Source organism: Passer domesticus, chromosome 5, assembly GCF_036417665.1.
Source record: "Passer domesticus isolate bPasDom1 chromosome 5, bPasDom1.hap1, whole genome shotgun sequence".
Lineage (NCBI taxonomy): Eukaryota > Metazoa > Chordata > Aves > Passeriformes > Passeridae > Passer > Passer domesticus.
In genome coordinates, this window is record NC_087478.1 from 31,708,774 (window position 1) to 31,728,798 (window position 20,025).

Sequence of the window (20,025 nt, forward strand, 5' to 3'; positions counted from 1 at the left end):
TTTATTGAGTTGGAGTTTCTGAGCTACATCTGGGTCCTGACAGACTTTATCAGACATTGTTGGGGCTGGCTACAGAATAAGCTAGAAAGGCTATAGCTGCAGGGAATGGATTGCCAAATGGAACATGGCTCTCACCTTTAAATTCTTACTAGTACTCACATATCCCTGATCCAGCCTTGGAAATGAGAGTGAAGGGCAGGGCAATTCTCACTTCAGTACATTTGCACAGCTCTCTTGAGCCCTCTGATTAAACATATTTCAGACATATGAAATATTTTTTCATAATTGATATTATAAAGTATGCCTTTTCAGATCTTTGACAAGAAAGTACCTGTTTAATAATGCACTCTATAATCAACAGGAGAGAAAGAAAGGAAAATTGCTAACAAACCTATTTGTTTTGGAGTGCACTTCTGCCTAACTGGGATGCAAAACAAACTGATAGGAAAATGCACACCAGTACAGCAAAGGACTGCTTTATTAGCTTTATCAAGATCCTTTCAAAGGCAGTAGGAGTCTTTCAGCTGGTCCCAGTGGGATTTGGGGCAGGGCAGGATGTGGGAAGGTGAGTGCTGATACCACATGATGAGGCCAGACTCCATGTCAGTGTCTTCAAACTACAGAAATAGTCCCTTGGGGATGGTTGTACTTATAGTCTTATCCTGGCCAACACTGAGTCATCTTGCTAAGCAGAATTGATGACATATCTGTTTGAGATAAAAGGGTATAGAATATTCTGGAAAGCTGTCAGACTCTAACACAAGGATGTTGGTAATTCCAAAATTGTTAGAAAGGTACAATTTTATCTTTATAGCTTTAGGTAGCAACAAGATAAAGAATCCTCTAAACTATGTGCTTGTTTGAAATTATGGACAGCTGCATTGATTTCAGTCAAACTGTGCATTTAGGTAGGTGGCCACATGTTTGCAGCATCACAAGTATGGAGACAAGCACAATCTTCTTGTTCCATCCACTTTCTCTCCCCCTTCAAACTAATGTAGGTTTGACTGCTCTGAGCACAAAGCTTGGGATGGGAAAGGTGAACTTACTCTGATTTCTGTTATCATCTGACCAGTCCAAGTATGGTAGATGAAGAACAGCGATCTGGTGAGTGACAATGTGCAAATAGGTAAGAAAGTGATTACATGGGTTATTTTTAATTTCCAGCTATCCTGTTCTTTTTGAGGATTTTGGACGAAAAGTTGCACCAAAGGGGCTTAAGGTTTGGGCAGAATCAAGAATCTGAAGAGCCAGAAAAGGATTCCTGACAATGCTGTCTAAGGTTGTGACTGCCATAACAAGTACCTGTCCCCAAGGCATTTCTTCACCAGGAGATGGGGAGAGGCTGTTTACCTGGCTCCTGTTTGTTTTCAGTCTGCACTCATGTGCCTGTGTGGCTGGAATGACCTTGTTTGAATTAACAAGTTGCTGGGGTATGAATCAAAGGATAATTGTCACTGCTGCCAGTGGTACTAAACAGACCTGAGCTATTAATTCAAGACAATTCAAGAGAAATGAGTAAACAGAAAGTTTACTGGTGTAAGGAAACTACAGGCCTGAGTGGATGGTCTGTGTTGGTTGTATTTCAACTTTATTGCTTTCCTTTGATCATTTGAAATTACTACTGTTTTCAGCTGGAATGTAGAAAAAACTAAGCCCACACGATTAATTATTTATTCTGATTTTAAAGGGGCAGTCTGTTACAAGCTGTCTTTCTTTCTCTGCAACTTTTTTTTTATGACATGTTTTTTGTTATATGGGCATAATTTAAATAACTAACATAATGGAATAATTATGTTTCCCAGTTAAATGTGTTACACAGAAGCCAAATCCAATGTGCTATTTGGTAGGAACCCCTCTGGATTTCACTCCTAAGCATATCTTAAGATTTAATATGTCCCATAGGGACTAATCATCAATAAAACTACTGGGGTCAGGGACAGGGTTTGCAAAGACATATAAAGGCAGAAAATGAGAGGGGGAGAGAGACTCACAGCACCCCAGAAATTACCAAAAGAGTTCCTGAAACAGCCAGGGGCTAGGGGCATCTGGCAAATTCATAGCAGCTAGAATGAAATACTGCTAGCGTTGTTAATGAAACTTTTCCTGAAAAGCAATGCTGAAACTGGAGGGTTACTAAAGCAGACTTAGAGGGTGCAAGGAAGTTTAGTCCCTGTGATGACCCTTCCTTCCCACAGCCCATCCTGCCTCCCTTCACTGCTCCCACCCCACAGGAGGCTGCTGCTCACAGCTGTGGGGCCACCACAGGTCCTGCTTGCCAGAGCATGCAAGCACCCTCACAGGATTTCAGCCAGGGGAGACTGAAAAGGGGAGATAGAAAAGGAGGAATTCTTCTCTTGAGATCTCCCCATTACTTTTTAAATTATAATAGAAATGTAGTCTTAAATGCCCCTCTGACCCATGCTGTACCTTTTTCCTTTCCTGTTCCTTTGACCCAATGCCTTTTGATGTAGTCTGGCACAAGCCTGGAGAGAAGACCAAGGCTTGTGTGCCGGAGTGACCATCTTGGTCCCGAACCTCAAAGCAGAATTACTGGCCAAGTGAATGTTGTGCAGCTTTCCCATTTCAATGAGTCCTCCCAGTTTCTCTGTCAGAGAGCTGAGGGGATGTTTTAGAAACATGTAAACATCATGCAGTTGGTAATGGAGTTAATGTAAACTCTATAGGATGTTTTATCAGTTGTCCCTTTGTTTAGTCTGGGAAGCAGAAGAATGGGAGGAACAAAAAGAGTCCTCAAATACCCAAAATTTTCTCTAAAAAACCAGCAATGAACTGTTCTACTTTTGTTTCTTTTGTTAAGAAACAAATGGGCAGGTTTAAGGATTCAAAATGAGATGTTAATAAAAACTTTCTAACTCAATAAATAACTTAAACACTGGAAGGGATGGCCTATAGTGGAGGTGCTACAGCACCATACTGTGTTTTAAGAACAGTTTAGCTAAAGGACTGTTAGGGATGGTGTAAAGTACTTGGTTATTCTTCAGAGCAGGAGATTAACTGGCTGAACTAATAATCCATGTAACCCTGTTCAACCATACTTTTCTGAGGTATTTTTATTACTTCAATAAAGTGATATTTTAATACAAATAAAGCAATGAAGCTGCAGGACATTGTGAAGGAATCCACCTCTGTGCAATTTGATGTCTGGTTCTAAGGGTTATTTCAGTTAGGGTAGTTCAAAGTCCTAATTCTTGCCCGATTCATAAAACTATTCACACCTGTTTTGCCATTTAGGAAGTCAGCTTTCACTTCTGTGGAAGCTATGCTTGGTATTTCATTTCTCTCAGCTGACTCTCCAAAACCACAAAGTGATTTAAAACTGAATTTCATCCTAGAAAGGAACAGTCATTTAAATTGTTCTTTTTCCTCCTACACAACAAATCAATGTATGTCACACAGGTTAACTTTGTCTGTGATTGCTTTTTATTCATATTTTATTAATGAGATTCTTGCTTTGAAATAGAATGCCTATTACTATTTTAGGTTGTGTTACTTGAGCCACCACTTTTAACTGGCTACAGTTTAAAAATACTATGAAATTCTATCTATGTCATCAAGCTTTAATTAAAAAAAGTTCATTCTCCGTTTCTTCACGGGTGCATCTGTAGTACTACTTGCTACTTGAACTTAATGACTCATCTAAAAAAAGCATCTCCCTCTTCTCTTCTTGCTAACTGCCTGTGTGAGCCTATGATAACTGATTGACAGCTTAAATTCTCATGGGATTGGATTATTTCTCAGAAGGACTTATTGAGAGCCTCGTAATGCTCTGTATTTCAGATCTCACTCCTGTGCCATATTCCTTGGCTTTTAAGGTTTTTTTTTTACTTAATCATTAATCCCTAATTCTCCCTAAGAACAAGTATGCTTTCAGAAAGCTTATTACTATCCTGAGACATGGCTATTTTTATTTTTATTGTGAAGTGCTGTTTGTGTTTTCTTTGTTGACTATTTAAGAGGCCTGTCAGAATAAACCAAAAGTAGTGCAAGTGTTGTAGTGTAGACGTTTCAGTGCAGCACAAAGAGCCTTGAATGAATCTTACCTAGGTAAGATTAAAAAATCAATTTGAGAATGTGGAAGAGTACTTGTCAGGGGATAGGAACCTTAAAAATATGGGCAAAAAGTAGCCACGGGACAGAGAAATCCACAGGGGTACCAATTGATCTTTAAGTATCACCCATGAAAAATACTTGGTTTTGGATATGTTACTTTCAAGCACCAAACAAATCAACACTGAAAGGCATCACATTTGTTTGTACCTTGATGTGAATTGTTTGGCTTAGTGCCATGTCTGAGAAAAATTAAAGTGAAAAATCTCTTGTCAAAATTAGTAGGCTTAAAAACTGAGCTATAGTGGAGAAGTGAACTCATACTGGAAGATATATCACAGAAAACTTAGACATGTTTTCTTCATTGTTTTTTGTTGCAGATAAAGAAAATTATAATGTGAATTTGGTGTTATCAATATAAATGATGCTTTACAGATGAGGTGAATGCCATGCCTTGCTGCTAGGGAATATATAAACTTGAGCCCAGGACTTGCAACTGATCTTGCACAGATGAACTTGAGCTCTCTTGCAGCAGCTTATTGTCTCGATGATCCTCTTTGCCAGCCTAAAGTCCCACCCACACACTATCAGGTTTGAGTCTGCAGCCAAACAAATAAGCTATACACACAGTACCTCTTGTTCCTGGGGAGTCCATCAAGTGTGCCCGCAGGTAATATATAAAAGTACCTTTGCAGTTTGAAAACACAAATGCCATATTTAATCACACCTGAGCAATTTTAAATCCTTCACCTTAACTGTGATCATGGACAGGGCTGTTTTTTCCAAAAGTTTTCTAAACTGGAGTCACTGGGTCTTAGGCAGGTTCAGAGGCATGGCCAGCAGATCTCTGGTGTGACTTCCTCTTGGCATGGGTCTGGGCTCAGCGAGCCAGGTAACACAAAACTTGTTTGGCTACAGCAAGCATTTTAATACATTTGAGTTGCATTCAAGTAACTCAGCATTCAACTTAAAGCTGTCTTGCATACCACAGGGCTTTACAGTGCCAACAAGTAGGCTCAAGAGCTGACACATCTGCATCTACACTGATAGACTCAATGATTTGTTTTTAAAAGCTATGATACCTTCTAATCTGCCAGATGCCAAACTCCATATGAAAATCTGGAAGAATCAGAGTTGACAGGAAAGTAAGGATTTTACATCTCCCAACTGACTGACTAGTTTTAGTTCTCAGTGTGAGTTTTTTTGCCAGTTTTGAGGTGACTTTATCAATATGTAAGGCATACCCTGTCCAGGAAGAGCATCTGCTGGCAGAAGCAAACCCAGTCTGTGCTTGGGATAGGAACAGCCACGCACAGCAGATGAGGAGCGTGCAAGGAACCAGCGAAATGGGGATCAGGAAGTGGGAAAGGAGATGTTAGCTAATGGTGTCCCAGATTACATCTGTATCTGAGTGCTGAGACCACGGGAACTGATGTGTAAACGTGAAACTTCAAAGATGTTTAGTCAGAGGTTGTGCTGCTGCTCAAAGGTATCGCCTTTCCGATGCCCATGTCTCAGGGCATCAGCAAGTGGCTGATGTGACTCACTTCCCCCCATGGGACCAGGGCTGTGGCACAGGGACAGCAGGAACACCGGGCTAAGGGCGTGCAGGAAAGGCAAATCTGCTTTTACAGGCAGCTGCACAGCTTTAGGAAGCCCTACCTTAAACCCAGTATCCTGTCGGTGACAGGGACCAGCCTTAGATAAATCAAGGGAAGACATGAGACTCTGAGGCAGGTAATTACGGAGTGGTCTGGCCTTCAGGCATTGTTTGTCATTTCCCTCAGCAGCGATGAGTCTGATGTTTCCCCTGTGTCTTATCAGGACTTTAGTGCTTTAAATGTGTTTTCCAGTTGCAGATCTGGATATTCTTGCTATCTGCACACATATCTAATCCCTGGTGAGTCTTCACAAGCCTCCCTCCTCGCTGCATCCTGGGGCGATGAATTCCATTGATTTAATAGTCCGTGTGCTGGTGCTGGTGCCCCGGCCGGGCACCGCGGCGGCTGCGGAACTGGAGGCTGGGACTGCTCAGCCGGAATTCATGGATTGCTGGAAGAACTGTAAGGGAAAAGCTCTCCCCATTACTTTGCCGTCGGTCCTTTTTTAAATGACTGTTCTTACGGTGCATAGAAGAGTGAAATTGAGTAATTGAATAAAGGTCTGGGAACTTTCTTACTTCAGCAAGGCCCCCCTCAGCTGCCTCGCTGCTGGTAGTGAGGAAGGAGGTGCGGAGGCGCCGGCACGACACGGGGAGGGGGTGAGGGCCCGGGCCGGGAAGGAGCCGCCCGCCGCCCTCACCTGCTGCCCGGGCGGGCGGGGGCGGCGCTGCCCGGGAGCCCGCGCGGCAGGAAGGGAGCGGAGCGAGGGCGGGAGCGGGGCCGCCGGAGCCGCGGCTCCTCCTCCTCCTGCCCGGACCCCGCGGGCTGGGCGAGGAGCGGCAGCGGCGGGGCCCCATGCGGCGGCCGGGACGGCGCTCTCCGCCGCCCGGCCCCAGTACCACCAGCAGCCCCCGCCGCCGCCGATGACCTGGACCAGCAGCATGAGCAGCGGGTACAGCAGCCTGGAGGAGGAAGAGTCCGAGGAGTTCTTCTTCACCGCGCGCACCTCCTTCTTCAGGAGGCCGCCGGGCAAGAGCCGCGCCGCCCCACAAGTAAGTGCCGAGCGCCGGGCCGAGGGCGGCTGCGGCGCGGGGCAGCGGCGGCCGGGCCGGGCCGGGCCGGCTCCCTCCGGCACGGCCTCCACGTGTCCGCCGCCCCCTCCCCCACGGGGAAGGACCCGCGGAGCCGCCCGGGCGGCGGGACGGAGCGGCGAGGAGGCGGCCGGGAAGGGCTTCCCTCGGCAGGCTTCCAGCGGGGCTCCCGTGCCGCTGGAGGGGCCCCGCCGGCCTGTCCCTCTCGGCAGCCGGGCTGAGGGACCCCCACTGCCCGGCGGGCAGAAATCCCTTGTTTGTGCGGTGGGTGACCGCGCTGTCGGCCCCGCTGGCGCGTCTGCCTCCTCGCTCTTTCGGAGCTCGTTCCGAGGTGAATGACAGCCTCTTCAGCTGGTTTGTTGGCAGCGAAAGGCCCTCTGAAGTGTTTAAGTGCCTTGGTTTAAGCATTCAGGCTCAGGCAAGTGGGGCTTTGAGGTGAAGAACTAATTAAATACGAAGCAAAAACTCCGAACCACCCCCTTGTGTGGGCAGCGTTGAAATTCAGTGGAGGACCTGTCCGACCCAGACTAGTCATTAAACCATATAGGGTAAACGTCTCACTTTTTTAGCTAAGCAGTCTATCCCCCCTCATTTCTCTCTTTCCAAAGCACGGGATCTCATTGTAGAGATGGCTGGTGTCTTTGGAAACTATAGGCTAGCGAGCCTGTACTTTATGATCCTTCTTCTTCATCTGCTCCCACCAGCATCGGTGCGTTCTTTCTGTTCAGTGTCTGTTTCTTTCTACAAACTCTTAGTCGTTTTCCCCACTGCATTTCAGTGTTAGTATTACTGCTGCTGTGGGGACCTGGTGGTAAACTTGCTTTTGAAAGCCTGGATATGCCAGCTGCCCTCTGGTCCACCTGTGGCACTTGTCAGAAAACATCATTTGTTGCCCACAGCCATTCCTGTAGGCAGCATTCTGCTATAGAAAGCCAGTCTTGGTTTCTGTTTCTCTCAGGTTATTTGTGATTTGCTTAAACTGAAACCCTCCAGCTGCCCCTCAGGAAACTCCTGCTCCCGTTTGAGGAAGTGCAAGAGCTCTCTTGAACTTCAATTTCCTTTGCAAAGTCTGGCAGGGAGCCTGGGCACACCCTCTTCCTACACCTGAGCTTGGGCACTTGGAGCAAATAGGTTGGGACCAGCTGTCTATCAGGTCATGGCTGCTTCTCCAGGGTACTTCTCTTGACACTTCTTCTCAGAGTTTATTTTTTCGCATCCGTTTTGAGTTTCAGCCTCCCACTAACCTCATGTGTTCTCTGGAAGCACTGTGGAGTGTCCCTGAACTTCATCTGGTACCCTATTTGGCCAGCACTGGCTGCCACCTGGCCCTTAGAGAGGAGGATCCTGGTGTGACAGTACTGTGGGAATAGATAGCTAACTGCTGCCTGCCTCAGTGTAGCTACTGTATCGTGACATGTGAGAGGGTCCATGTCTTCATTCAGATCCTGAAAGCATACACATCTTTCTAAAGCTATTATATGAGTTGTGTTGCTAAATATTAGCTGTATAAGTAGTAAGTTGTGCAAATGCATAAATTGTTGTGTGTGTTGTTAACATTTCCAAGCAAGAAGGACTGGAAAAAAAACAAAAAAAACCCGCATAACTAAAATTTTATATTCTGCTCTAGTAATGCTTCCCAAAAGAATACTGCAGTGAGGTGTTGCAGGATACATATTTAAGTATGTATTTACTAGGCTGGAACAAATTAATCTGTATTGCTGACTCTGCAGCATCAGAAATACTCAGCTAGTATTTCTAGTCATGAAGTTACTACCAGTTGCTCTCAACTGATGATTTATAGAGAGAAGAAAAAAAAGCCCTCCAAACAATGCTGAATGCAGATTTCAACAGTCATGTGGCCAGTAAGAGTGAGTTTCTCCTTCCAGCAATAACAGTTATAATAAGCTTCTTTGTAGGGATGAGGATGTTACTTTTGGTTTGTATTTGAGGTTTAGTTAAAAAATGCATACTATTTCCCCTTGAGCAAAGAGAAAAGAGGGGAGCTGATAGTTATTGTTTCTGTGTCTTTCTCAACTACACAAATATTAAGTTCTCCAGTGTGGGTTTCCCTTCTTGCAGAAGACCTTTAAGTGCTGGCAGTTACATTTATCCTTCTGTGTTTGCTCCCTCTGCCCGCTTTCTTGCAGGGAAGAAATGGTTTAGAGCATTTGGTTTGCAGCTGTGCCTGCAGAAAAACTCAGTACTAGTTTTTTAGCCTTGTTTTGTATGGATTTCCAAAAAGAAGAAAGAGAAAACAAAATTCACTAGCTTAAGTGGTGAATTTTTGTCTTCATTTAATTGGGCAAGGGTGGGTTTAAATACATCACATTCTGCAAATAAGACAGGATTAATGCATTGATTGCACTTCTGGTGTAAAAATTTTCTGATAGTACCTTTGGTCTTTGCTTAGGATGCCTAATCTGTAGAGTGATTAAAGATTTAGACAACTCTTCCCCTTTCCATAGCACTTCTAAAAAGAAAATTGCAGCATAAAACCATTGCAGGGTACAATAGGCAGTATGGTGTTTTGGGGTTCAGCAGTAACCCCCAAGTTATTTCGTAAGCAAGAAATACTTCAGTCTGAATAAAAATGTACATTGCCTTTTGCTGTCTTACTGCTCCTGAAAGTTTAGCTTTATTTAAGGTTTCTTATCAGCTGTGTCTCTTGTAAAATTTGAGTGTCAGAGACTAGATGAAGCTCAGTGTGGCCCTGTTTCATGTTTGCAATGAGTCATTTAATAAATGAGAAAGGCAGAATATTTTTGTCCTGCCAGTGTGACTACTCAGGTGAGGTAAAGTTATCCATGTACATAGGCTTTTGCAAGATCATACCACTGCTTCTGTATGATCAAGCCTTTGGAAATTGTCCATTCCCTGTAGAGAAAATACCAAAATAAGATATTTGGCAAAGTTTTGAAAACTGACCCCTTTCTCTCCCTGTTTCATCCTGCCCACCCCCATCCTTCAGGAAAATTGAAAACAGTCATGCCTGCTGCTCCAAGCCCCACCAGATGCTGGAGGGATGTTCATCTTCCTGTGCATGTTTTCTGCACTTTCCTTCCACATGCCAGTTCCCTGAATTATCCCACTTTGAGCAGGGTTGATGTAAATCCTTGCAATACGTTTCCTTTCTCAGGGGTCTCAATGGACAGTGGCCTTTCAAGCATTGTAGGTGGTTAGTTCCAAGCTGTGCTGAGTTCACATTTTCTATCAGAATGACTGCAAAAACTTGAGGACATCCCTGTACTTCATTCTGCCTGCTCTATGTTTGAGGGCCCCTTCCACTGTAACTGTAAAGGTTTGAAACATGAGAAGAGGCTGTAGTCAAGCTCACTCTCTGCCCTTATGTGTGAGGAATCTGTGAGATGGGACATCACTGTGTTTTGGGAAACCTTGCTTTGGAAGCTGGCAGTGGTATGAAAGTCTTGGATCCCAGCTAGAAGAGGGCCATTCCTGCAGGTTCTATTCAGCATCTGAATTGTGAATACTTTGCACACAAAATGTGACAGAGTTGATATCTCATGCAAAATGGCTTGCATATAAGAAGTTTGACACTTGGATGCTGCTTTGCTCTTTGGAAAAAAACCCCAAAATGCTGCTGTGTGTTCTGTTTTTCTACCATTTCATACAGGGCTCTGTAAAAGTGTTTGCAAGAAAAATGCAGTCTCTTCTGTTGGCAGTTTGCAAAAAAGCACGTGTTCCTTCTGCACCCAAGAATGTCCCCATTGCCTCACTGGCAACACTGGTCCTTCCTGTCTGGGATCTGATTTCTCCCTCTCTCTTCCCCTTACTGGTCTTGGTCTTCACGGCTTCCAGACCTGCTAAGTTCCTTCCCCTGCACCCTCACCCAGTGCACCCTGCCATGGCATTGGCTTTGTGGCTGTCTTTTCTGCATGTCAGTGGGATTTGCAGCTGTGGTAATGGTGGTGGGAAAGGAAATTCATAGAAAAGCTGGAAATGGAAAGCAGATAGATAAGAGCGGAGGAGGTGTAAAGGGGAAGAGCAAAAGGCAGGGGTGACAGTCTCATCTCTAACTAGTCCTAACAAGGTAATCAGTAATCTCTCATTTCACTGTTGAAGAAGGAGGTTTGAAGGGAAAGGTGTATGTAGCAATTTTTTTTTAAATGGGTGAGCTGGTGAAAATGGGAAGAAGTAGGACAAACTTCTGGGCATAGATACCTTTTTTTAGGTTTCTTCCACATGAATTTGCACAGTAGTTTGAGGCTTGTAATTGAGAGGAAGAGAAATAATTAAAAAAACTCATTTGAATTGGGAAGAAAACAGTTTATAGTAGTAAAATGCAGTTTGTAGCTGCTCAAGCCTAGTTAGGATGTCTTTGTGATACCAGTGTCCGTTATTAATGTTTCACATTGTTTGGCTATTGCGACTCTTCCTGGGTTTCCTTTTAGTAACATTCCCTAGGGAAAACAGCTCTCCTGATTACCAGAAAAAATGAGGTTTCTAATTATAGGCTTGCTTTGGAGCCAAAAAGTTTAGGTTTGTGTTTGACATGTAGTCGTGAAACTTATTTTAAAAAAGGCAACTAAAAATATCCAGTAATGTTTTGTTCTTTTTTTTTATCCATTTGGCAGTCAGTGAATATTATGGGATAAACATTGTCACAACTGAAATACTTGAAAGTTAAGGGCCAAAGGAATGAGTAGGGTAGAGATTGTGTCTATTTTAAGCCCACATCACTGTGATGGTAAACTAGTGGTCCTTATTTTGTGTTTTTGCCTCACTCTTCTCTCGGAGGATTTGATGTGGCATGTATGTGTCAGTAACTTGGAGGGGCTTGATGGCCATTTTGTGATGAACTCTTAAGTGCCCTGCTGGTGTCTGACAGCCTCTGGAGGTGAGATGAGATTTATGCTCTGTGCAGAGGATGCTGATTGCCATATGCTGGTTTATCATCACAGTTGGTTCTTGAAATCATCGGTTTAAATTTTGAGGACTTAACTATATGAAATAGTAACTACTAGCACACACAAAAATTTAAGAAACAGGTTTAGGAGAGATGGATTAACATGCTCTCCTAGTCAGAGTTCAAGTCACTAAAACATGTGATGGGTGCTGTTAAATTCAGCAATTTAAATGCCATGAGTGCAGCACCAGCAGCAGGTAGTATTCAGACTAGATGAGTAACTCTTAACCTTTCCACTGTTTTCTTTAGTCTGTTGTATTAATACTATATTAAGTGCATCTCAGGCAGTTACTTATCTATAAGCTTTGGGAGCACAAACAATGTATTATTATCTTTGGTTTGACATTTATTTAAATACCACCAGAGAAACACTGATTATTTATTTTTCCTTTTGTTGGAGAAAAAAAGGCTTTGATTCACTTATCGGAGTCTTGAGGTACAGTAGCTAGGCTTCACATTAGTTAGATCAGGAGCACTTAGTAAGTGTGGGTATTTTGTGAACTCAGTGATGTAATTGAGTTGGGATAATTGTGAAGGTTTGAATGCAAAACAGAAGGGCAGAGCTGCGGAGTTTTGCTGAAGTCAGAAAGTATTGGGCACCTATAACCTTTATGGTCCAAAATGTTTAGACTTAGGCTTCTTCAGACACATGTGAACAGACATGCAGACACAAGGAGTTTTCTTTTAACTGAAGAGTCTGATGAATCCAGGAAAGTGTTCTGCAGAGCAAGAGAGCTCAAGGTCGTTTGAATACACTGAAGAGATTAAAAAAAACAATAAAAAGTTACTTAATAAGAAAATTTGATACCTCCTTTTCATTATCTGTTATTTCAGCTGTAGATCAGTGTGTAAGAATAATATCAGAATGACCATTTTGGAAGAGTGTCCTGCTGATGAACATCTAGCTACAGCAAGAGCAAAATTATGAAGAAAAACTAAAGTTAGAAACTGATGATACAGTTTGTCTCTTCTGTAAAAAGTCAGTAGGACCAGTGCTGAATTAACAGTTGCAAACACTACTGGATCGTGGGTTGGGCCCAAAGGGTCAAAGTGAATCATCACAGACTGCCAGCTGGCCTCTCATGGAGTTCTGCAGGGCTCCATCCTCAGCCCAGAGCTTGTCCACATCTTCACTAATGACTTGGACGCAGGACTGGAAGGAATACAAAATAAATTTGCCAATGACACTAAATTGAGAGGAGCTATTGAGTCCCTCAAAGGCAGAGAGACATTGATAAATTAGAGAGATGGGCAATCACCAGCTGTATGAAGTTTAACAAGGGCAAGTGACATATTCTGCCCTTGGGATGGGGCATCCCTGGATGTATGGACAGACTGGGAATGAGAGGTTGGAGAGCAGCACTGCAGAAAGGGACCTGGGAGTCCTGGTCAGGGGAAAGGTGAATATGAGTCAGCAGTGCCCTGGCAGCCAGGAGGGCCAAGAGTGTCCTGGGGTGCATCAGGCACAGCATCACCAGCTGGGCAAGGCAGCGGGCATTGTCCCACTCTGCCCTGCACTGGAGCAACCTCACCTCGAGTGCCATGGGTAGTCTTGGGCAATGTAGGGAAGATACTGCCCAAAACTGTAAGGAATGGGCACAGTGTAAGGAAGATGTGAAGCTATTGGAGAGTGTCCAAAGTGGGGCAGTGAAGGTGTTGTGGGGTCTTGAGGGGAAGCTGTATGAGAAGTGCCTGAGGTCACTTGGTCTATTCAACCTGAAGAACAGAGACTAAGGGGAGAGCTCATTGCCACCTGCAACTTCCTTGTGAGGGGAAAGGGGAGGGCAGGTAGTGATATCTCCACGCTTGTAACCAGTGACAGAACTCAGGGGCATGGCCTGAAAGTGTATCGGGGGAGGCTCAGGCTATGTATCAGTAAAAGGTTCTTCACCCAGAGGGTGGTCAAGCCCAGGAACAGGCTCCCCAGGGAAGTGGTCATAGCACCAGCCTGACAGAGTTCAAGAAATGTTTGGACAATGCTGTCAGGCACATGGTGTGATTCTTGAAATACCCTATGGAGGGTCAGGAGTTGGACTTTGGTGATCCTTGTGGGTCCCTTTCAACTGAAGATATTCTGTGATTCTAAATAAACTGATTTACAGAGAGCTTTGAATGAAGTGCTCAGTATGTAATGCAGCATTTTGCCTGTGGCACTATACTGGTGAGTCAGGACAAGAAATGTAAGCTTCATGAAGAGAGACATGGGAGTGATGGGTGTCTTGTTCAGCTCTTCTCATGGATAGGCAGATAAGGCCAATGTGCAGGCAGCACATTGGGCCAGGCTATTCAGTATATCCTATACTTCATTCTTAGGTAGAAGTAGTAGGGCTCTTACAGATGCATGCTCACATTTAAAAAAAATACTTAGATGTTAGCTGTATATATATATATATACACACACACAAAATATTTAGATTTATGTATATACACCTGACACACACACACGTATGGATTTGTGCCTTTTGAGACCAACATTCAGGAAAGGTCTTAAAACCAGCAGTCCCACAGTTGGTAGAGGTGTGTCCCTAATGGGACTGAAGCTAGCCCAGCATGCTGTCATGCCCCTAGTTTCAGTGCAGCACTTACCTGAGTACTTCATTGTCAGGCTTCTGTATGGGTTCAGGTGCCTGTATCAAAGCCCGCACGTTTCTGTAGTCAGGTATGAATTGACTTGGGGTGAGTAATTGCTGCTTCCCTTTTGGCATGCTTGCTCTTCTGTGAGGTTGATGAAATACTGCAGACAGTTTTGAGGAGAGTGCTTCCTATGCAGACATGTATTTGGCTATGCTAAGTAGCCACATGTGATTTATGTAGCAATTAAGAATGCTTTCTAGTTACTCATCTGTGTGTGTGCTGGAGAGGAATTTGTGTTCCTGCATGAAGAGGAATCTATGCTGTGCTGAAAATAATTGTAAAAGCAGCAGTGCTTCATCTGTCCCTGAGGATGCATCAAACGTTGATGTTGGGTATGTAGGAGTACTTGGTGTGCTGGTTGTCAGCTTCTCTGTCTCGCTCCTTACCCACTAAGCAATTGTGGAAAATGCTGTTTGCAAGTGTGTTTCTTTTATAAATTATGTAAAATAATATACTAGGGGCAAATTACAAAGGCAGTTGTCTCTAATCTTTTATAGATATCCCTGTTGTCCATAATTAGGACTGCTTTATTGTGATTTGTCTCCTCACTGATCCAAGGTGTGGTCAAGTGCATGGATGCACAGTCTAACCATGCTACAGTCTTCCTCACAGTACACAGTCCTTGTGTCTTCTGTTTGCAATACACAATCAATACAGTCTCTTTAAAGCCTGATTGGTAATAATGAAACCTGCATATCACGTTCTTCTCTTGAGTGAACATGATAGTTTGCCAAATATTTAAGTGCTTAATTTTATTTCTGCTGAAGCAAGGATCCCACGATTTGACTTGTCCCCCTTCAAGTAAAGTTTGTAATAGAACAAATTTGTTAATACTTCGCAAGTAGTTTAACACCTTTATTGATGGTTAATAACCTCTGTTGTAGAGGACTTCCTCTCAGTGACTTCTTATGTGCCTAGGTCACACTAGCCTGTAAACTGGAAAGAGCTTAGTTCAGGTGTTTCATTTAGAGCATTATTTTTCTCTTAGAGGGTTCCTCTCTTCTGAACAATTTGACGCCTCAAGATCAAAGCCTGCTCGTCTTGCTCTTCAGTCCACCAGGAACTTGATTTGGTGTGTTCACTTAGATACATAAGCTGAGATTGCGGAAGTCTTTTTGTTCAGAGCTGTTTATCTAATTGTAAAATATTCTCATAGTTCATATGAGAAGGATCTGGTTAAGCCATATAAACTCCAGCAACTACACTAGGGATTTCAGCATGACCCATTGTGATTGTGTGTATAGAAACTGGCATATTTTTTGGCACTGCCTGAAAGATTAAAAATTTGGTGGTTGTGTATTGCATAATGGGAATGCAATGGGAGAATTGGTCTGCATTGTTTCTTTTCATGTTTTAAATGAGTAAGTTCAAGAACCAGTATTATTGAGATTAGCATAAGAATCAGTGCAAATTTTCAAAATAGATGCAATCTGAACTAGTATATTGCAGTTTTTTTATTATATTATTGATGTGTGGAAAGGTTATGTAATGTAGGCATAGATAGGTGTCTTATGTTACCATTTATGATAAAACGTAAAAAAACGCCAACCCCGTTTTTTGCGTCTTTGATTCGCTTGCAAGTGGTCGAAAAGTTGGTGTGTGGCAAGTGACCTAGGCTGCGCCTAAAATGCACAGCAGGTACATGCTGTGGAACATACAGCTGCAGGAACTGGTCCCCCAGCTTTCCAGACAGGTGACTTAAAGGATGGTCAGCCTCTTTTTTGTTAGCATGCATGTTTGTTTAACTTTGAAAAGCAGTGGAGGACGAGGGTTTCTGCAGAAGCGTTTCTGGATCCGTCAGGCTAGACTGTTGAATCTAAGTGTTGAAGACCTAGGAACAGAAATATGAGCAGGAGGAAAGTTTGTTTTAATCCTGCCATACATACAGGCTCCCCATTTCCATCACCAGGAGTACTTGGATACAGAAATTAGACCCATGTGATGGCTGTGATATAGCCAGGGGTAAATGCTGCTATAAGGGGATGCTCCTGAAAACTGCTAAAATAAATCCCCAACTCTCCATGTGGCATGGACTTGGCAGCTGAAAGCTAGAAATAGGTGTAACTTTTATATCTGATAGTGAAGGATGAGGAGAAGGAAGGAATCTTTGTGTACAAGACTACTCCATCTCTTGAAGTATAATATGAGCACTTAAAAACTGCTGAGAGCAAACTGGAGTAAATTATCCTGCATACATGTAAAAGTCATTTGAGATGGGGAATTGATTTGTGACTCTGTTGTCTTTTAGGAGCTCTGTTGGAAAGAAGGAAGAGAAGTGCAGGCTGAAAAATTTGTTCATATTTTCTGCACATAGGATCGATGTCTTGTGTCCTGTGGAAAAATACACAGCTTAAGCAAAAATTCATGCTTGAGGCAGTTGCTCCATTAGGTACCCACATACAAGTGCTGGCAGTGTAAGAATAGCAGAGTCAGGGGAACATTAGTTGTGCAGGCAACCTGATGCAAGCAGTAATCAGACTCCCATGTAATCTGTGCAAGAGAAATCTGCTTTATTAAGGGGAACTTGATCTTTCATTAAAGAAATGTTCTGGTCATGATAGTCACAGCTTTCATGGAGCCTAATTTAGCACAGTGTTACTTTTCTACTGCACTGTCTACATAAATTTGTAACTCTAAAGTCTGATTTTCTGTATTTAGAAATTTATCCAGATTGGGTTAATTTTGATGTCAAATCTAATATTAGGGAGAGTTTGCAGTTTTTGCATGAGTTAGCAGGTCAGCTTAAGATGAACGGGGAATATTTAACTGGACATTCAGGGGCGCTTTATTTGTTGAATTAATGGAATGCCTTTTTCCTCTTCCAAGAATATAGGATACAGGGTGTTAACTAATATTAGGAGCCTTAATCAATTCTTTCTGTAGTGAAAATAATGTAGCTGCTTTCAGAGAGCCCAATTAGGGGATCTCAGGATCTAAGTAAATGGTTTTACAGTACCTAGTTAGGATGTTAGTTAGTTATGGAGTGGGGCTATTGTAGAGTTCAAAGACTGAAATATCTTTTGTTGTATTTGGTAATATAATTTAGTTATTTAGTTAGGTAATCTATTTTAGTTATTTTAGAAGTGACTCTTAAAATACTGAATTACTTTTAGTTACCTTTCAGTTATCTTTTAGTCACTGTAGTGGTAAGAGACTACTGCATATACATATGGAGGTCAGAGAAGACAGCAAAGCTTCTGGACATCAGTCAGATAAACCTCTGAATCAGATAATCACATTGTTTTATATTTCATTTTTCTATTCTCATTGAATATAAAGTTGAATTATTTTATGTGATTAGTTGCCTTTCCTAAGTTTTTTCTTTGAGCTCTATTACTATGTTAAAAATAGTTCCTGAACAATTTCCTAGACTCCCCCCCCGCTCTCCCTTATTTTTTTCTTCAAGGTCCTAGTCAAGCAAGACCTTGTTTTATTCTTTGCATGCTAATTACTTTCCCTTCTTCTTTAAGTCTGAGACTGACTCACATTGCTGTTGCTTATAACAATTATAACAAGAATTGCTGATAAATCTAAATACTTTCTCTAAAGATTATCTATATCAAATGCACAGTATTGCTTTGGGGTCTGATTTGGGCTTCATGGGAACAAGTTTGTTTTCACAGAAATTGAAAAATGCTATTAGTGTTCAGCTGACCATGTGATCTATTACTCTGAACTTTTGTTGGTCCCTTGCTTGCCTAGGAGGTATTTTTACTGCTTTAAAAATGTTAGCAAAATAAAATTCAGCTTAAGTAAAACCAGCATGTTTTAATTAAAGTATGTTAAAGAAAATGTCTTCTATAAGACTTTTAATTCTGTGCTGTAAATTACTACTTTTTTCTTAAGTGAATATTCAGTAGACTGTGTTGTCGAAGATTATAATAATTGGGAGAATGTTGTTATTGCTAACTCAGACCTGTGAGCAACAGGACTTCATTAAGTAGATTTAACTGTGGGTTTCTGGCTTTTTGTTGCTCTGGTCAGAGTTCTTGTTGTGTAAAATGAAGCAGACAGTTCCTGTGCTTAGTATGGTGAGGTTTTTATATTCTGGATTAGGCTGGGTGAAATTAGCCAGCCACTGTCTACCCTTCACAGTGTAGATGGTTCTTATATTTTAGACCTGATCACAGCCTATGTAACATTATCCCAAATAAATGCCAAGTATTTTGGTAAGGTGGAAAACCAGTGATGCTTTGTAAATCAGAGTGGCTGTGTTGCTAGCAGGGCATGTTCTACCAGGGTTTCTCTTTTGGTTTGCTAAACCATAGGGCACTTGTGATTGCCTTGATACTGTGATTGGAGATTTGTTATAAAATACAGAGGTAATTCCTGATACATGCCTTTCTCAAGTTCTGAATAAGAATGGAACTGTCTCTAAAACAGTAACCCTGAAGAAGTGTTCAGCTATCAGAAGATGAAGTTAGTTGATTTGAAACATGGCATGCTGTGTAATGCAAATTTGTTTCACTTCTTTATGATCACCAAATCATAATGAGATTCCTGGGAGTTTAATTCTGTGTTTTGTCACCAAAATGCTGCTTTGTGCTCACCTGTGCCTGAGATGAATTTCTGAAGGGTGTTTTCAGGCAGCAAAGTTATTGGCAGCCCCCCCTTGGTTTGGCCTACTCCTCTTGGGTGTCCTTGGTTTTCCAGTTGCTGTTATGCTGTCCCCCACTGGCAGCAGTGGGCATGGGGGCTTTTGGGAAGAGTCTTATACCTGCTGAGCTGAATCCTATGGAAGAATGAATTTTTTTCTCTTACAGTGCTCCCCTGGAAGGGGTCATCCCACTTGCAAGGAGAGCTTTAGGTACTCTCACAGTGGAAATCTCTGCTTTGATGGTCACAGCAGTTGGCAATTCGAATATCCAAACTGTTCCGTTGTTCCAATGTTCCTCTGACTGAGGGGTGATAAAATGTGCTTTAGTACAAATCTTGGAGGATTTAAATAACTTACAGGTTATTCCAGTAGAACAAAAGTTACATATTTAGAAATACCTTTCTAAAGACCTTCTGTGTTTGCCCAGTCATGGGCAAGAGTGATTAATAGAGTTATATCACAGGTTTTGTTTTATGGCTGGAGTTTGTGGGTTTGTCTACACTGACAGCTGCTTTTGAATTCACGTGAATGTGTTCACATGGTGGGAAGCTTATCTCAGGATGGGGGAACATGACTGTTTATACTGTGCTAAAAGGTTGATATGTGAAGTGAAACATCAAAGCAGTTTCTAATGCTCTGAAGTTTAAAACTCACAGTTAATTTAATTAAAAATTAATTAAAGGCACATCTTTCCCCACCCCTGAATGCAGACCCCAAATATTCTTCAAAGCATATTTGATTTTAATGATTTGGTGATTTCCTCCCTGAGGCTTTTTTTAACTTGACATTGGCATATAAAGATGTAGCTTTGAGTTGCAATGATAATAGACTATTAGTGCAGTAGGTGTTTGCCTCCTAAGACATTAAAATGACATGTTCTGTGGAAATAGCCTCATATTAAAAAAACAATAATAAATTCCTAAACATAGTGATTTTTCCTCTAGCAGTCTAAGTTCACGATGCACTTCTTTTTTTAGTGATTTATAGCTCAAACTAGCTCCTGAAGCAGCTTGATTAAGTGCATGGTATGGAATGCTAGCATGCCACCCTTGTTTCTTCACTTTTTTCTTTTGTCTTCTCCCCCTTGAATTCTAATGAAGGGTCCTG

At 42.3% G+C, this 20,025-nt stretch overlaps 1 protein-coding gene across 5 annotated transcripts in view; it reads left to right on the forward strand.

Annotated features, from left to right (window-relative positions):
- The window catches only part of RASSF3 (Ras association domain family member 3), a 104,861-nt gene that overhangs the window by 45,209 nt on the left and 39,627 nt on the right, over positions 1-20,025 (forward strand). Inside the window, exon 1 of one of the 5 annotated variants that reach the window (XM_064419383.1) lies at positions 6,515-6,724. The exons of the other annotated variants lie outside the window; for them this stretch is intronic. Coding sequence (XP_064275453.1) covers positions 6,596-6,724 — 129 coding nt within the window. The 5' untranslated portion in view covers positions 6,515-6,595. Of the gene's footprint in view, positions 1-6,514; positions 6,725-20,025 lie in introns of those variants that run through there. 5 annotated transcript variants of the gene reach the window in all.